At 46.0% G+C, this 18,088-nt stretch overlaps 1 protein-coding gene across 1 annotated transcript in view; it reads left to right on the top strand.

The window, feature by feature from the left end:
- Window positions 1-18,088, top strand: part of LOC134933881 (solute carrier organic anion transporter family member 1C1-like) — a 153,749-nt gene that overhangs the window by 108,899 nt on the left and 26,762 nt on the right. The window contains 2 exon segments of the mRNA XM_063929420.1: window positions 9,891-10,053; window positions 10,169-10,353. Coding sequence (XP_063785490.1) covers window positions 9,891-10,053; window positions 10,169-10,353 — 348 coding nt within the window.

The raw sequence follows: 18,088 nt of genomic DNA, 5'->3' as shown, positions 1-18,088 counted from the left end.
GTAGGGACCACCGTTTAACATAGGCTTCGGTAATAAAGTTCCCAGCTGCTCCGGAATCAAGGAGGGCAATGACGTTCCGATAACGTTGAGCAACTTGAAGCGAGACTGGGAGATTACAATCTTGAGAAGATGGAGAGGAGATCATTACTCCTAGCCGGCCCTCTCCTTGGCGAGCTAGGATTTGGAGTTTCCCGGACGTTTGGGACAGGCATTAATGGTGTGAGACGGAGCTGCACAATAGAGACAGAGAAACTCGGAGAGACGTCTTCGGCGCTCAGCAGGAGTTAAACGGGAACGGCCAAGTTGCATGGGCTCATCTTTAGATGGTGACAGTTGACGAGGAGGAGGAGCAGAAGATTTTGGAGCAGATGATCTTCCACGCTCAGTTGCTCTCTCTCTGAAACGTAAATCAACTTTCGTGCAGAGTGAGATTAGCTCATCTAACTTAGAAGGTAAGTCTCTGGTAGCTAACTCATCTTTAATACGCTCAGATAAGCCATGCCAGAATGCAGCATACAGGGCCTCGTCGTTCCATGCCAGTTCGGATGCCAGGATCTGAAACTGTATCAGATATTGTCCTACAGTACGTGACCCCTGGCGTAAATGGAGAATCTCGGATGAAGCTGAGGTTACCCGGCCTGGCTCGTCGAAGATGCGCCTGAATGTTGACACGAAGGCAGTGTAGGAAGATAGCAGGGTGTCGGACCTCTCCCATAACGGTGATGCCCAATCAAGGGCTGAGCCACTGAGAAGAGAAATAATGTAGGCAATTTTTGTACGGTCACTGGGAAAATTGCCAGGTTGTAGCTCAAACTGAATCTCACACTGGTTGAGAAATCCCCTGCAGAATCTTGGAGATCCGTCAAATTTTGCTGGCGTTGGAAGATGAAGACGTGGAGCAGAAATGGGTAAGGTGGGTGGGGTTATAGCTGGAGTCACTGTGGTTGACGCACCAGACGCGCCTGATCCAGGGAGAGTTGTCTGAATCCCATCCAGCCGAGTAGAGAGATCCTGGAGACAGCGGATGATGTGGCCCTGTGCAGCCTCCTGATGTTCTAGTCGGGCTGCCAGTTCTTGCATTGGCCTGGCCGCTTGATCCTGGTCTCCGGCTGGATTCATTAGGTCAGTGCTTACTGTCACAACTGAGGGCCTGAGCTGACGGGAGGCAGCCTCAGTTGTAGGGGCTGAGATGTACCGGAACCTGGGAGGTTGTATCAGACCCCTGGACATGTAAGTAACATGAATAATAACTGCCCGAAGGCGTGACCACGACAACTTGGATAAAAGTCAATGATGTTTATTATGACAACTCCGCAACACAGCAGCAGTAAAAGAAAACGTAAAAGTCAGCAAAGAATAAATACAGTTCCTGGGTACTACAGGATGGCAGGAGCCACAGGGCACTGGTAGTGTGAGATAGTTCTTATGATCTTCTAGATGGAAAGTCCTTACCAGGCCCGACTGTAGCAATGGAGATAACCCAGGATTGTGCCAGCTGGTGTTCCAGGAAAAGCTGGGTTGCTGAAGATAAAACAGCTGCTGTGGATACTGGCTGGAACCAGACTGTTGTTAGCACGGAGTGGATACTGGCTGGAACCAGTTAAATAATAAATGAACTTGGGAGCGATGAAATATGAACTGAAATGTAGAACTTGAGAGCGGAGAAATAATAATACCGGTGGAGAGTGGTAAAGTGTAGAAAGGACACCGGCCCTTTAAGGGAAGCTGTACTCTGCTGGAAGCTGAGCTGGAAGCAGGTAATGTTGTAGCTGGAAACAGATGAATCCACAATGGATTAGAGAGTCAGGCTACACCGCAGGTGGAATGCTGGTGCGGGTCTCTATGGTGGAAGTCTTGAGACAGGAGCTGGAACCTGGAAGACAATCACAGGAGAGAGACAAACAGGAACTAGGTTTGACAACCAAAGCACTGACGCCTTCCTTGCTCAGGCACAGTGTATTTATACCTGCAGCAAGGAAGGGATTGGCTAGGCAATTATGCAGATTAACAATACTGACAACAGATTGGAGGAAATGATCAGCTGACAGAATCCAAGATGGCTGCGCCCATGCAGACACTTGGAGGGAAGTTTGGTTTGTAATCCATGTGGTAATGAAAACAGTAATGGCGGCGCCGGCCACTGGAGACAGGAGACGCCAGGCTGACAAGTGCACATCCAACCACGCGGACACAGCGGAGGCCGCGGCTGACGTAATCGCCACTCTGACACTCTGCATGCAGAAGCTCAGGGACGGCGGCGGAGGCCGCGGGAGACGCCATGCCAGATGTAATAAGGCGTTACTGTGACAGCGTCTCAGAGAGACAGGAGAAGATGCAGGAATGTGAACATTAGGATAACAGATGGGATCCGGTCCTGGAGCGCTGAGCCAGCCTTAGGAGGCATCTGATGGGTAAGAAATGGCGTCCAGATACCCGGATCGTGACATCCGCTTTGCAGTAGGATGACTGCTGTGATATTTCATCTTCCTCGCAAAGGACTGTTGGACAGTCAATTGCTTGGTGGAAGTAGTACAAGTGGTCTTACGACTTCCCCTCTGGGATGACCATCGACTCCCAGCAGCAACAACAGCAGCGCCAGCAGCAGTAGGCGTTACACGCAAGGATGCATCGGAGGAATCCCAGGCAGGAGAGGAATCATCAGAATTGCCAGTGACATGGCCTGCAGGACTATTGGCATTCCTGGGGAAGGAGGAAATTGACACTGAGGGAGTTGGTGGGGTGGTTTGCGTGAGCTTGGTTACAAGAGGAAGGGATTTACTGGTCAGTGGACTGCTTCCGCTGTCGGCCCAAGTTTTTGAACTTGTCACTGACTTATTATGAATGCGCTGCAGGTGACGTATAAGGGAGGATGTTCCGAGGTGGTTAACGTCCTTACCCCTACTTATTACAGCTTGACAAAGGGAACACACGGCTTGACACCTGTTGTCCGCATTTCTGGTGAAATACTTCCACACCGAAGAGCTGATTTTTTTGGTATTTTCACCAGGCATGTCAACGGCCATATTCCTCCCACGGACAACAGGTGTCTCCCCGGGTGCCTGACTTAAACAAACCACCTCACCATCAGAATCCTCCTGGTCAATTTCCTCCCCAGCGCCAGCAACACCCATATCCTCCTCATCCTGGTGTACTTCAACACTGACATCTTCAATCTGACTATCAGGAACTGGACTGCGGGTGCTCCTTCCATCACTTGCAGGGGGCGTGCAAATGGTGGAAGGCGCATGCTCTTCACGTCCAGTGTTGGGAAGGTCAGGCATCGCAACCGACACAATTGGAGTCGGACTCTCCTTGTGGATTTGGGATTTCGAAGAACGCACAGTTCTTTGCGGTGCTACTGCTTTTGCCAGCTTGAGTCTTTTCATTTTTCTAGCGAGAGGCTGAGTGCTTCCATCCTCATGTGAAGCTGAACCACTAGCCATGAACATAGGCCAGGGCCTCAGCCGTTCCTTGCCACTCCGTGTGGTAAATGGCATATTGGCAAGTTTACGCTTCTCCTCCGACAATTTTATTTTAGGTTTTGGAGTCCTTTTTTTACTGATATTTGGTGTTTTGGATTTGACATGCTCTGTACTATGACATTGGGCATCGGCCTTGGCAGACGACGTTGCTGGCATTTCATCGTCTCGGCCATGACTAGTGGCAGCAGCTTCAGCACGAGGTGGAAGTGGATCTTGATCTTTCCCTAATTTTGGAACCTTAACATTTTTGTTCTCCATATTTTAATAGGCACAACTAAAAGGCACCTCAGGTAAACAATGGAGATGGATGGATACTAGTATACAATTATGGATGGACTGCCGAGTGCCGACACAGAGGTAGCTACAGCCGTGGACTACTGTACTGTGTCTGCTGCTAATATAGACTGGTTAATAAAGAGATGTAGTATGTATGTATAAAGAAGAAAGAAAAAAAAACCACGGGTAGGTGGTATACAATTATGGACGGACTGCCGAGTGCCGACACAGAGGTAGCTACAGCCGTGGACTACTGTACTGTGTCTGCTGCTAATATAGACTGGTTGATAAAGAGATGTAGTATGTATGTATAAAGAAGAAAGAAAAAAAAACCACGGGTAGGTGGTATACAATTATGGATGGACTGCCGAGTGCCGACACAGAGGTAGCTACAGCCGTGGACTACTGTACTGTGTCTGCTGCTAATATAGACTGGTTGATAAAGAGATGTAGTATGTATGTATAAAGAAGAAAGAAAAAAAAACCACGGGTAGGTGGTATACAATTATGGATGGACTGCCGAGTGCCGACACAGAGCTAGCTACAGCCGTGGACTACTGTACTGTGTCTGCTGCTAATATAGACTGGTTGATAAAGAGATGTAGTATGTATGTATAAAGAAGAAAGAAGAAAAAACCACGGGTAGGTGGTATACAATTATGGACGGACTGCCGAGTGCCGACACAGAGGTAGCTACAGCCGTGGACTACTGTACTGTGTCTGCTGCTAATATAGACTGGTTGATAAAGAGATGTAGTATGTATGTATAAAGAAGAAAGAAAAAAAAACCACGGGTAGGTGGTATACAATTATGGATGGACTGCCGAGTGCCGACACAGAGGTAGCTACAGCCGTGGACTACCGTACTATACTGTGTCTGCTGCTAATATAGACTGGTTGATAATGAGATGTAGTATGTATGTATAAAGAAGAAAGAAAAAAAAACCACGGGTAGGTGGTATACAATTATGGATGGACTGCCGAGTGCCGACACAGAGGTAGCTACAGCCGTGGACTACTGTACTGTGTCTGCTGCTAATATAGACTGGTTGATAAAGAGATGTAGTATGCATGTATAAAGAAGAAAGAAAAAAAAAACACGGGTAGGTGGTATACAATTATGGACGGACTGCCGAGTGCCGACACAGAGGTAGCTACAGCCGTGGACTACTGTACTGTGTCTGCTGCTAATATAGACTGGTTGATAATGAGATGTAGTATGTATGTATAAAGAAGAAAGAAAAAAAAACCACGGGTAGGTGGTATACAATTATGGATGGACTGCCGAGTGCCGACACAGAGCTAGCTACAGCCGTGAACTACCGTACTGTGTCTGCTGCGACTGGATGATAAATAATGATATAAAAAATATATATATATCACTACTGCAGCCGGACAGGTATATATTATATAATGACGGACCTGTTGGACACTGTCTGTCAGCAGAATGAGTTTTTTATAGAATAAAAAAAAAAACACCACACAAGTCACACGACGAGTGTTTAACTTTTTCAGGCAATCACAATATAGTATACTACTAACTATACTGGTGGTCAGTGTGGTCAGGTCACTGGTCAGTCACACTGGCAGTGGCACTCCTGCAGCAAAAGTGTGCACTGTTTAATTTTAATAATATGTACTCCTGGCTCCTGCTATAACCTATAACTGGCACTGCTCCCCAGTCTCCCCCACAATTATAAGCTGTGTGAGCACAGTCAGATATATACATAGATGATGCAGCACACTGGGCTGAGCAGTGCACACAGATATGGTATGTGACTGAGTCACTGTGTATCGTTTTTTTCAGGCAGAGAACGGATTATATTAAATAAAACTGCACTGTCTGGTGGTCACTGTGGTCAGTCACTACTAAACTCTGCACTCTCTACAGTACTCCTAAGCTCCAGTAAATCAAGTGTCTCTGTCTCAAATCAATCTCACTCTCTCTCTTCTAATCTAAATGGAGAGGACGCCAGCCACGTCCTCTCCCTATGAATCTCAATGCACGTGTGAAAATGGCGGCGACGCGCGGCTCCTTATATAGAATCCGAGTCTCGCGATAGAATCCGAGCCTCGCGAGAATCCGACAGCGTCATGATGACGTTCGGGCGCGCTCGGGTTAACCGAGCAAGGCGGGAAGATCCGAGTCGCTCGGACCTGTGAAAAAAAACATGAAGTTCGGGCGGGTTCGGATTCCGAGGAACCGAACCCGCTCATCTCTAATTACTACTCATCGCCTACCCCCTATACTGTACCACTCTGCTACCAACATTATTAGTACCCCCTCACCTATCCCCTGTATAAACACACGGCTGCGTCCAGGTTTGAATAAGGCCCATTGTTAAGTTTACCACCTCATCCCTTTAATTCTGGACATATAGTAATTACACAGGTTCTGTGGCTGGCTGACTTCAGGACTCAATTTTTACCTGGTTTTAGTCAACCTCAGAATTAAAGGGATGAGGCAGTAACCTTACCCATGGTCTCCGTTTGGTCGAGCAGTTGGGATTGCAATGTTTTCTGTAAAATTGATTAAAACAAAAAGGATAAATTTTTCCTGTTTACGCAACTATAAGAAATACTATGAGATATGAAAACGATGGTTATTCTGCTGGTAGTGAATCCTGTAGGATTCTTTTGAGGCTTTCAGCAAAGTCCATTTGTTTTATCTCATATTAATAATACATTTGGATCTCTTTATATTCGGATGTTTGTGCTTTCACGTTTTAAAGATGTAAATATATGTCATTCGTTATGTGTTCTACATTGTAACATGTTGTGCACTTTATGCAATTGTTAATAATGTAATTTTTGAATTAGCCATGTACTGGGAGTAACACGCAGTTGTAGCAGGGCCAGAGCCCGAATTAGAGGCCCTCTGGTGGGTGGTCACTCTGGGGAGCTATAAGTGTTGTATCTCACACTGGCTTTCTACTTCCTGATGAAAGAACCGCAGTAAAGGTTGTACACAGAACCGGCCTTTCAGACCCTCCAACGTGACCCGCCCCACTAGGTACAAAATGCTCAGTTCCTGGACTTCCCTCTTAAGTTATGATTTCCATCACCTGTGTTGAACTAGTTACATGATAAGAAAGCTGTTTCTTCACAGGTGATGGCAATAATAACTTAAGAGGGAAGTCCAGAAACAGAGCATTTTATACCTAGTGGGGCGGGTCATGTTGGAGGGCATGTTATTTACATGTCACCGTGAGTGCCGCCTTATGCCTACCATATGTATGCCGCATCCCCACCAGGATCCGGTACAGAGGAAGGCAAGGCACCCATCACAATTTTATTGTTACAGCATTGTAATATATATATATATATATATACACATACACATATACATATACACACATGCGGACATCATGCACAGGTGCAGCAGTATATGCACGAGGGCATCATGCACAGGTGCAGCAGTATATGCACGAGGGCATCATGCACAGGTGCAGCAGTATATGCACGAGGGCATCATACACAGGTGCAGCAGTATATACACGAGGGCATCATACACAGGTGCAGCAGTATATGCACGAGGGCATCATGCACAGGTGCAGCAGTATATGCACGAGGGCATCATACACAGGTGCAGCAGTATATGCACGAGGGCATCATGCACAGGTGCAGCAGTATATGCACGAGGGCATCATGCACAGGTGCAGCAGTATATGCACGAGGGCATCATGCACAGGTGCAGCAGTATATGCACGAGGGCATCATGCACAGGTGCAGCAGTATATGCACGAGGGCATCATACACAGGTGCAGCAGTATATACATGCGGGCATTATACACAGGTGCAGCAGTATATACATGTGGGCATTATGCACAGGTGCAGCAGTATATACATGTGGGCATTATGCACAGGTGCAGCAGTATATACATGTGGGCATTATGCACAGGTGCAGCAGTATATACATGTGGGCATTATACACAGGTGCAGTAGTATATACATGTGGGCATTATACACAGGTGCAGCAATATATACATGTGGGCGTTATACACAGGTGCAGCAGTATATACATGTGGGCATTATACACAGGTGCAGCAGTATATACATGTGGGCATTATACACAGGTGCAGCAGTATATACATGTGGGCATTATGCACAGGTGCAGCAGTATATACATGTGGGCATTATACACAGGTGCAGTAGTATATACAAGCGGGCATTATGCACAGCAGCAGCAGTATATACATGTGGGCATTATGCACAGGTGCAGCAGTATATACATGTGGGCGTTATACACAGGTGCAGCGGTATATACATGTGGGCATTATACACAGGTGCAGCGGTATATACATGTGGGCGTTATACACAGGTGCAGCAGTATATACATGTGGGCGTTATACACAGGTGCAGCAGTATATACATGTGGGCGTTAAACACAGGTGCAGCAGTATATACACGTGGACATTATACACAGGTTCAGCGGTATATACATGTGGGCATTATACACAGGTGCAGCAGTATATACATGTGGGCGTTATACACAGGTGCAGCAGTATATACATGTGTGCATTATGCACAGGTGCAGCGGTATATACACGTGGACATTATACACAGGTGCAGCGGTATATACATGTGGGCATTATACACAGGCGCAGCAGTATATACATGTGGGCATTATACACAGGTGCAGCGGTATATACATGTGGGCATTACACACAGGTTCAGCAGTATATAGATGGCTGTAAATTTGGTGAGTATTGATCAGAGATGAGTGGAAAAGATAGCCTGGGGGGTTGGGCACTGCCTCACTTGCCATATACTTTTTACTCCAGAGATTTGACTATAAAAATGATTAGAATAGTACACAGGTTCTCAAACTCGTCCTCAGGACCCCACACAGTGCATGTTTTGCAGGTCTCCTCACAGAATCACAAGTGAAATAATTAGATCCACCTGTGGACCTTTTAAAATGTTTTAATGAGTAATTAATACACCTGTGCGCCTGCTGGGTTACCTGCAAAACATGCACTGTGTGGGTTCCCGAGGACCGAGTTTGAGAACCGCTGGAATAGTACATAGAAGATATTTCTAATATCACATATCTGGAAACACCCCATACAAATTTTGCGTTTCACTTTGGCCAGGACCTATGATCAGTGATACTGTGCCCAGTTGTGACCCCCGGTGCTGTAAAGTGAGATACCACTTTGCAGCATCACTTTACTATCAGACACACATGGCTGATCACAGGGGCCAAGATCTGAGCTCAGTCCGCTCACAGAGAGAGGCTGTGCAGTAGTTGGGAAACCTGGATAATGATATCTAGAGATAGCTTTATTATCACAAGTCTCTCTCAGTTGTTGTTTTTTTTACAATTTTTTTTATATAAATTTAGGCAGATGGCATTTCCCATTACAAGTATGGAAAATGTGATCTGGAATGCCAATTTAAGGGCTTGGAGAAGAATTTTGCTAATTCTCCTCCAATTTCCCTTTAGTACATTCTGATGATACTAAGTAATGTGAAAAGGGAGTGAAAACACTATTTGTCATATTATTATAGTAAAAAATATTTTGATAAATATACCCGCATGTATCTGTCCCCTGCCTATAGCCCAGCACAATATAACCTGCCTGATACGCCTGGGAGTGGAGAGGTAACGCCAGCTAGTGACTAGTGCTGTGTATGTATATGTGTGTGTATATGTGTGTGTATATGTGGTGTTATACTGTATATAATCCTATCATTATTAGGCAGCATCTCCCTGACAGGACACCATGGTAATGTATCACAGGAATTATCTGATAATACAATATAACCTGCCTGATACGCCTGGGAGAGGAGAATAACGCCAGCTGGTGACTAGTGCTGTGTATATGTGGTGTTATAATGTATATAATCCTATCATTATTAGGCAGCATCTCCCTGACAGGACAGCATGGTAATGTATCACAGGAATTATCTGCTAATACAATATAACCTGCCTGATACGCCTGGGAGAGGAGAGGTAACGCCAGCTAGTGACTAGTGCTGTGTATGTATATGTGTGTGTATATGTGTGTGTATATGTGGTGTTATACTGTATATAATCCTATCATTATTAGGCAGCATCTCCCTGACAGGACATCATGGTAATGTATCACAGGAATTATCTGCTAATACAATATAACTCCTCTCTAGGAACGTGAAGGATTCTTATGAGGACAACGCGGCCTCGGGGTGCAATAGCTGGTGTCAGTGCCCTGAGAATGACTGGGACCCTGTCTGTGGGGAAAATGGTGTCACCTATTACTCTGCCTGCTTTGCCGGCTGCCGCTTGTCCAATGGGACGGGTAACACAGTAGTGAGTAGCGTTCTGCGCCACCTCTGAGGCCTTGGAGGCTGTGTCTTGTCCTATACTTATATATGTCCTCAGCTGTAGTGTGTGGTGCCGCTCATGTGTGTTTAATATATTACAGGTGTACTATAACTGCAGTTGTGTGGCACACTGGGCCTCGCACCTCGGAGGCAACTCGGCGGAGGCTGGCCCTTGCTCTGATGGAAGAGATTGCTCAGGAATGTTCCTGTCCTATGTGGGGGTCTCTGTGATGGCTTCTTTCTGGTTGTCCTTAGGAGGGGCCCCCGGATACATCCTGCTCCTGAGGTGAGGCTGCAGATGAGACATATGGCAGTGTGTAGTAGTGTTATAGGATATAAATGGCAGTGTCGGGTAGTAATGTAGCCGACACAATTGCGGTGATAAGGTGACTATAATACTGGGGACGGCGGATTCCGGTGACAGAAAATGTCCTTTATACCCTCTCTATACTTGTGTAATGACATAATATCAGTGGTGAGTACACCCCAACAATTACACGGGGTGACGCTATATGTCCTTGTTCCTGTATGGCAGGAGAGCGCTAATGTGTTCTGTGTTCTGTTGTGTGTTTCATCCCATTGTGGTGTTTCCTGATCATGTGATAACTAGAGATGAGCGCCTGAAATTTTTCGGGTTTTGTGTTTTGGTTTTGGGTTCGGTTCCGCGGCCGTGTTTTGGGTTCGAACGCGTTTTGGCAAAACCTCACCGAATTATTTTTGTCGGATTCGGGTGTGTTTTGGATTCGGGTGTTTTTTTCCAAAAACACTAAAAAACAGCTTAAATCATAGAATTTGGGGGTCATTTTGATCCCAAAGTATTATTAACCTCAAAAACCATAATTTACACTCATTTTCAGTCTATTCTGAATACCTCACACCTCACAATATTATTTTTAGTCCTAAAATTTGCACCGAGGTCGCTGTGTGAGTAAGATAAGCGACCCTAGTGGCCGACACAAACACCGGGCCCATCTAGGAGTGGCACTGCAGTGTCACGCAGGATGGCCCTTCCAAAAAACCCTCCCCAAACAGCACATGACGCAAAGAAAAAAAGAGGCGCAATGAGGTAGCTGACTGTGTGAGTAAGATTAGCGACCCTAGTGGCCGACACAAACACCGGGCCCATCTAGGAGTGGCACTGCAGTGTCACGCAGGATGTCCCTTCCAAAAAACCCTCCCCAAACAGCACATGACGCAAAGAAAAAAAGAGGCGCAATGAGGTAGCTGTGTGAGTAAGATTAGCGACCCTAGTGGCCGACACAAACACCGGGCCCATCTAGGAGTGGCACTGCAGTGTCACGCAGGATGTCCCTTCCAAAAAACCCTCCCCAATCAGCACATGATGCAAAGAAAAAGAAAAGAAAAAAGAGGTGCAAGATGGAATTATCCTTGGGCCCTCCCACCCACCCTTATGTTGTATAAACAAAACAGGACATGCACACTTTAACCAACCCATCATTTCAGTGACAGGGTCTGCCACACGACTGTGACTGATATGACGGGTTGGTTTGGACCCCCCCCAAAAAAGAAGCAATTAATCTCTCCTTGCACAAACTGGCTCTACAGAGGCAAGATGTCCACCTCATCTTCACCCTCCGATATATCACCGTGTACATCCCCCTCCTCACAGATTATCAATTCGTCCCCACTGGAATCCACCATCTCAGCTCCCTGTGTACTTTGTGGAGGCAATTGCTGCTGGTCAATGTCTCCGCGGAGGAATTGATTATAATTCATTTTAATGAACATCATCTTCTCCACATTTTCTGGATGTAACCTCGTACGCCGATTGCTGACAAGGTGAGCGGCGGCACTAAACACTCTTTCGGAGTACACACTTGTGGGAGGGCAACTTAGGTAGAATAAAGCCAGTTTGTGCAAGGGCCTCCAAATTGCCTCTTTTTCCTGCCAGTATAAGTACGGACTGTGTGACGTGCCTACTTGGATGCGGTCACTCATATAATCCTCCACCATTCTATCAATGTTGAGAGAATCATATGCAGTGACAGTAGACGACATGTCCGTAATCGTTGTCAGGTCCTTCAGTCCGGACCAGATGTCAGCATCAGCAGTCGCTCCAGACTGCCCTGCATCACCGCCAGCGGGTGGGCTCGGAATTCTGAGCCTTTTCCTCGCACCCCCAGTTGCGGGAGAATGTGAAGGAGGAGATGTTGACAGGTCGCGTTCCGCTTGACTTGACAATTTTGTCACCAGCAGGTCTTTCAACCCCAGCAGACCTGTGTCTGCCGGAAAGAGAGATCCAAGGTAGGCTTTAAATCTAGGATCGAGCACGGTGGCCAAAATGTAGTGCTCTGATTTCAACAGATTGACCACCCGTGAATCCTTGTTAAGCGAATTAAGGGCTGCATCCACAAGTCCCACATGCCTAGCGGAATCGCTCCGTGTTAGCTCCTTCTTCAATGCCTCCAGCTTCTTCTGCAAAAGCCTGATGAGGGGAATGACCTGACTCAGGCTGGCAGTGTCTGAACTGACTTCACGTGTGGCAAGTTCAAAGGGCATCAGAACCTTGCACAACGTTGAAATCATTCTCCACTGCACTTGAGACAGGTGCATTCCATCTCCTATATCGTGCTCAATTGTATAGGCTTGAATGGCCTTTTGCTGCTCCTCCAACCTCTGAAGCATATAGAGGGTTGAATTCCACCTCGTTACCACTTCTTGCTTCAGATGATGGCAGGGCAGGTTCAGTAGTTTTTGGTGGTGCTCCAGTCTTCTGTACGTGGTGCCTGTACGCCGAAAGTGTCCCGCAATTTTTCTGGCCACCGACAGCATCTCTTGCACGCCCCTGTCGTTTTTTAAAAAATTCTGCACCACCAAATTCAAGGTATGTGCAAAACATGGGACGTGCTGGAATTTGCCCATATTTAATGCACACACAATATTGCTGGCGTTATCCGATGCCACAAATCCACAGGAGAGTCCAATTGGGGTAAGCCATTCCGCGATGATCTTCCTCAGTTGCCGTAAGAGGTTTTCAGCTGTGTGCGTATTCTGGAAAGCGGTGATACAAAGCGTAGCCTGCCTAGGAAAGAGTTGGCGTTTGCGAGATGCTGCTACTGGTGCCGCCGCTGCTGTTCTTGCGGCGGGAGTCCATACATCTACCCAGTGGGCTGTCACAGTCATATAGTCCTGACCCTGCCCTGCTCCACTTGTCCACATGTCCGTGGCTAAGTGGACATTGGGTACAACTGCATTTTTTAGGACACTGGTGAGTCTTTTTCTGACGTCCGTGTACATTCTCGGTATCGCCTGCCTAGAGAAGTGGAACCTAGATGGTATTTGGTAACGGGGGCACACTGCCTCAATAAATTGTCTAGTTCCCTGTGAACTAACGGCGGATACCGGACGCACGTCTAACACCAACATAGTTGTCAAGGACTCAGTTATCCGCTTTGCAGTAGGATGACTGCTGTGATATTTCATCTTCCTCGCAAAGGACTGTTGAACAGTCAATTGCTTACTGGAAGTAGTACAAGTGGGCTTACGACTTCCCCACTGGGATGACCATCGACTCCCAGCGGCAACAACAGCAGCGCCAGCAGCAGTAGGCGTTACACGCAAGGATGCATCGGAGGAATCCCAGGCAGGAGAGGACTCGTCAGAATTGCCAGTGACATGGCCTGCAGGACTATTGGCATTCCTGGGGAAGGAGGAAATTGACACTGAGGGAGTTGGTGGGGTGGTTTGCGTGAGCTTGGTTACAAGAGGAAGGGATTTACTGGTCAGTGGACTGCTTCCGCTGTCACCCAAAGTTTTTGAACTTGTCACTGACTTATTATGAATGCGCTGCAGGTGACGTATAAGGGAGGATGTTCCGAGGTGGTTAACGTCCTTACCCCTACTTATTACAGCTTGACAAAGGGAACACACGGCTTGACACCTGTTGTCCGCATTTCTGGTGAAATACCTCCACACCGAAGAGCTGATTTTTTTGGTATTTTCACCTGGCATGTCAACGGCCATATTCCTCCCACGGACAACAGGTGTCTCCCCGGGTGCCTGACTTAAACAAACCACCTCACCATCAGAATCCTTCTGGTCAATTTCCTCCCCAGCGCCAGCAACACCCATATCCTCCTCATCCTGGTGTACTTCAACACTGACATCTTCAATCTGACTATCAGGAACTGGACTGCGGGTGCTCCTTCCAGCACTTGCAGGGGGCATGCAAATAGTGGAAGGCGCATGCTCTTCACGTCCAGTGTTGGGAAGGTCAGGCATCGCAACCGACACAATTGGACTCTCCTTGTGGATTTGGGATTTCAAAGAACGCACAGTTCTTTGCGGTGCTTTTGCCAGCTTGAGTCTTTTCAGTTTTCTAGCGAGAGGCTGAGTGCTTCCATCCTCATGTGAAGCTGAACCACTAGCCATGAACATAGGCCAGGGCCTCAGCCGTTCCTTGCCACTCCGTGTGGTAAATGGCATATTGGCAAGTTTACGCTTCTCCTCCGACAATTTTATTTTAGGTTTTGGAGTCCTTTTTTTTCTGATATTTGGTGTTTTGGATTTGACATGCTCTGTACTATGACATTGGGCATCGGCCTTGGCAGACGACGTTGCTGGCATTTCATCGTCTCGGCCATGACTAGTGGCAGCAGCTTCAGCACGAGGTGGAAGTGGATCTTGATCTTTCCCTAATTTTGGAACCTCAACTTTTTTGTTCTCCATATTTTATAGGCAGAACTAAAAGGCACCTCAGGTAAACAATGGAGATGGATGGATTGGATACTAGTATACAATTATGGACGGACTGCCACGGTTAGGTGGTATAAAAAAACCACGGTTAGGTGGTATATATTATAATAATACAATTATGGATGGACGGACTGCCTGCCGAGTTCCGACACAGAGGTAGCCACAGCCGTGAACTACCGCACTGTACACTGGTTGATAAAGAGATAGTAGTATACTCGTAACAACTAGTATGACTGACTATGACGGTATAAAGAATGAAAAAAAAACCACGGTTAGGTGGTATATATTGTAATACAATTATGGATGGACGGACTGCCTGCCGAGTTCCGACACAGAGGTAGCCACAGCCGTGAACTACCGCACTGTACACTGGTTGATAAAGAGATAGTAGTATACTCGTAACAACTAGTATGACTGACTATGACGGTATAAAGAATGAAAAAAAAACCACGGTTAGGTGGTATATATTATAATACAATTATGGATGGACGGACTGCCTGCCGACTGCCGACACAGAGGTAGCCACAGCCGTGAACTACCGCACTGTACACTGGTTGATAAAGAGATAGTAGTATACTCGTAACAACTAGTATGACACTATGACGGTATAAAGAATGAAAAAAAAACCACGGTTAGGTGGTATATATTATAATACAATTATGGATGGACGGACTGCCTGCCGACTGCCGACACAGAGGTAGCCACAGCCGTGAACTACCGCACTGTACACTGGTTGATAAAGAGATAGTAGTATACTCGTAACAACTAGTATGACACTATGACGGTATAAAGAATGAAAAAAAAACCACGGTTAGGTGGTATATATTATAATACAATTATGGATGGACGGACTGCCTGCCGAGTGCCGACACAGAGGTAGCCACAGCCGTGAACTACCGCACTGTACACTGGTTGATAAAGAGATAGTAGTATACTCGTAACAACTAGTATGACTGACTATGACGGTATAAAGAATGAAAAAAAAACCACGGTTAGGTGGTATATATTATAATACAATTATGGATGGACGGACTGCCTGCCGACTGCCGACACAGAGGTAGCCACAGCCGTGAACTACCGCACTGTACACTGGTTGATAAAGAGATAGTAGTATACTCGTAACAACTAGTATGACACTATGACGGTATAAAGAATGAAAAAAAAACCACGGTTAGGTGGTATATATTATAATAATACAATTATGGATGGACGGACTGCCTGCCGACTGCCGACACAGAGGTAGCCACAGCCGTGAACTACCGCACTGTACACTGGTTGATAAAGAGATAGTAGTATACTCGTAACAACTAGTATGACTATGACGACGGTATAAAGAAAGAAAAAAAAATACCACGGTTAGGTGGTATATAATTATACAATTATGGATGGACGGACTGCCTGCCGAGTGCCGACTGCCGACACAGAGGTAGCCACAGCCGTGAACTACCGCACTGTACTGTGTCTGCTGCTAATATAGACTGGTTGATAAAGAGATAGTATACAACAATATACTACTATACTGGTGGTCAGGCACTGGTCACCACTAGTCACACTGGCAGTGGCACTCCTGCAGCAAAAGTGTGCACTGTTTAATTTTAAATTAATATAATATTATGTACTCCTGGCTCCTGCTATAACAACCTGCAGTGCTCCCCAGTCTCCCCCACAATTATTATAAGCTTTTATACATTGATGTGCAGCACACTGGGCTGAGCTGAGTGCACACAGACTGAGTCACACTGTGTGACTGCTGTGTATCGTTTTTTTCAGGCAGAGAACGGATATAGCAGAGAACGGATATATTAAATAAAAGTTAACTTAACAACAACTGCACTGGTCACTGTGGTAAACTCTGTCTGCACAATCTCTCTCTCTTCTAATCTATTCTAATGGAGAGGACGCCAGCCACGTCCTCTCCCTATCAATCTCAATGCACGTGTGAAAATGGCGGCGACGCGCGGCTCCTTATATAGAATCCGAGTCTCGCGAGAATCCGACAGCGTCATGATGACGTTCGGGCGCGCTCGGGTTAACCGAGCAAGGCGGGAAGATCCGAGTCGCTCGGACCCGTGAAAAAAAAAGTGAAGTTCGTGCGGGTTCGGATTCAAAGAAACCGAACCCGCTCATCTCTAGTGATAACACATGTATGTGCATGGGAACACGCTATCACTTCTACATGCACTAATTCTCTTTGATCATGTGATAACACATGTATGTGCATGGGAACACGCTATCACTTCTACATATACTAATTATCTCTGATCATGTGATGACATGTATGTGCATGGGAACACGCTATCACTTCTACATGTACTAATTCTCTCTGATCATGTGATGACATGTATGTGCATTGGAACACGCTATCACTTCTACATGTACTAATTCCCTCTGATCATGTGATGACTTGTATGTGCATGAGAACAGGCTATCACTTCTACATGTACTAATTCTCTCTGATCATGTGATAACACATGTATGTGCATGGGAACACGCTATCACTTCTACATGTACTAATTCTCTCTGATCATGTGATGACACATGTATGTGCATGAGAACATGCTATCAGTTCTACATGTACTAATTCTCTCTGATCATGTGATAATGCATGTTTGTGCATGGGAACACGCTATCACTTCTACATGTACTAATTCTCTCTGATCATGTGATGACATGTATGTGCATGGGAACACGCTATCACTTCTACATGTTCTATTTCCCTCTGATCATGTGATGACATGTATGTGCATGGGAACACGCTATCACTTCTACATGTACTAATTCTCTCTGATCATGTGATGACTTGTATGTGCATGAGAACAGGCTATCACTTCTACATGTACTAATTCTCTCTGATCATGTGATGACATGTATGTGCATGGGAACACGCTATCACTTCTAAATGTACTAATTCTCTCTGATCATGTGATGACATGTATGTGCATGGGAACACGCTATAACTTCTACATGTTCTATTTCCCTCTGATCATGTGATGACATGTATGTGCATGGGAACATGCTATCACTTCTACATGTACTAATTCTCTCTGATCATGTGATGACATGTATGTGCATGGGAACACGCTATCACTTCTACATGTACTAATTCTCTCTGATCATGTGATGACATGTATGTGCAGGGGAACACGCTATCACTTCTACATGTACTAATTCTCTCTGATTATGTGATGACACGTATGTGCATGAGAAGAACACGCTATCACTTCTACATGTATTAATTCTCTCTGATCATGTGATAACACATGTATGTGCATGGGAACACGCTATCACTTCTACATGTACTAATT

Source organism: Pseudophryne corroboree, chromosome 6, assembly GCF_028390025.1.
Source record: "Pseudophryne corroboree isolate aPseCor3 chromosome 6, aPseCor3.hap2, whole genome shotgun sequence".
NCBI classification, from domain to species: domain Eukaryota; kingdom Metazoa; phylum Chordata; class Amphibia; order Anura; family Myobatrachidae; genus Pseudophryne; species Pseudophryne corroboree.
The sequence above is the reverse complement of the archived record's forward strand: the minus strand, read 5'-3'. Positions and strand labels throughout refer to the sequence as shown.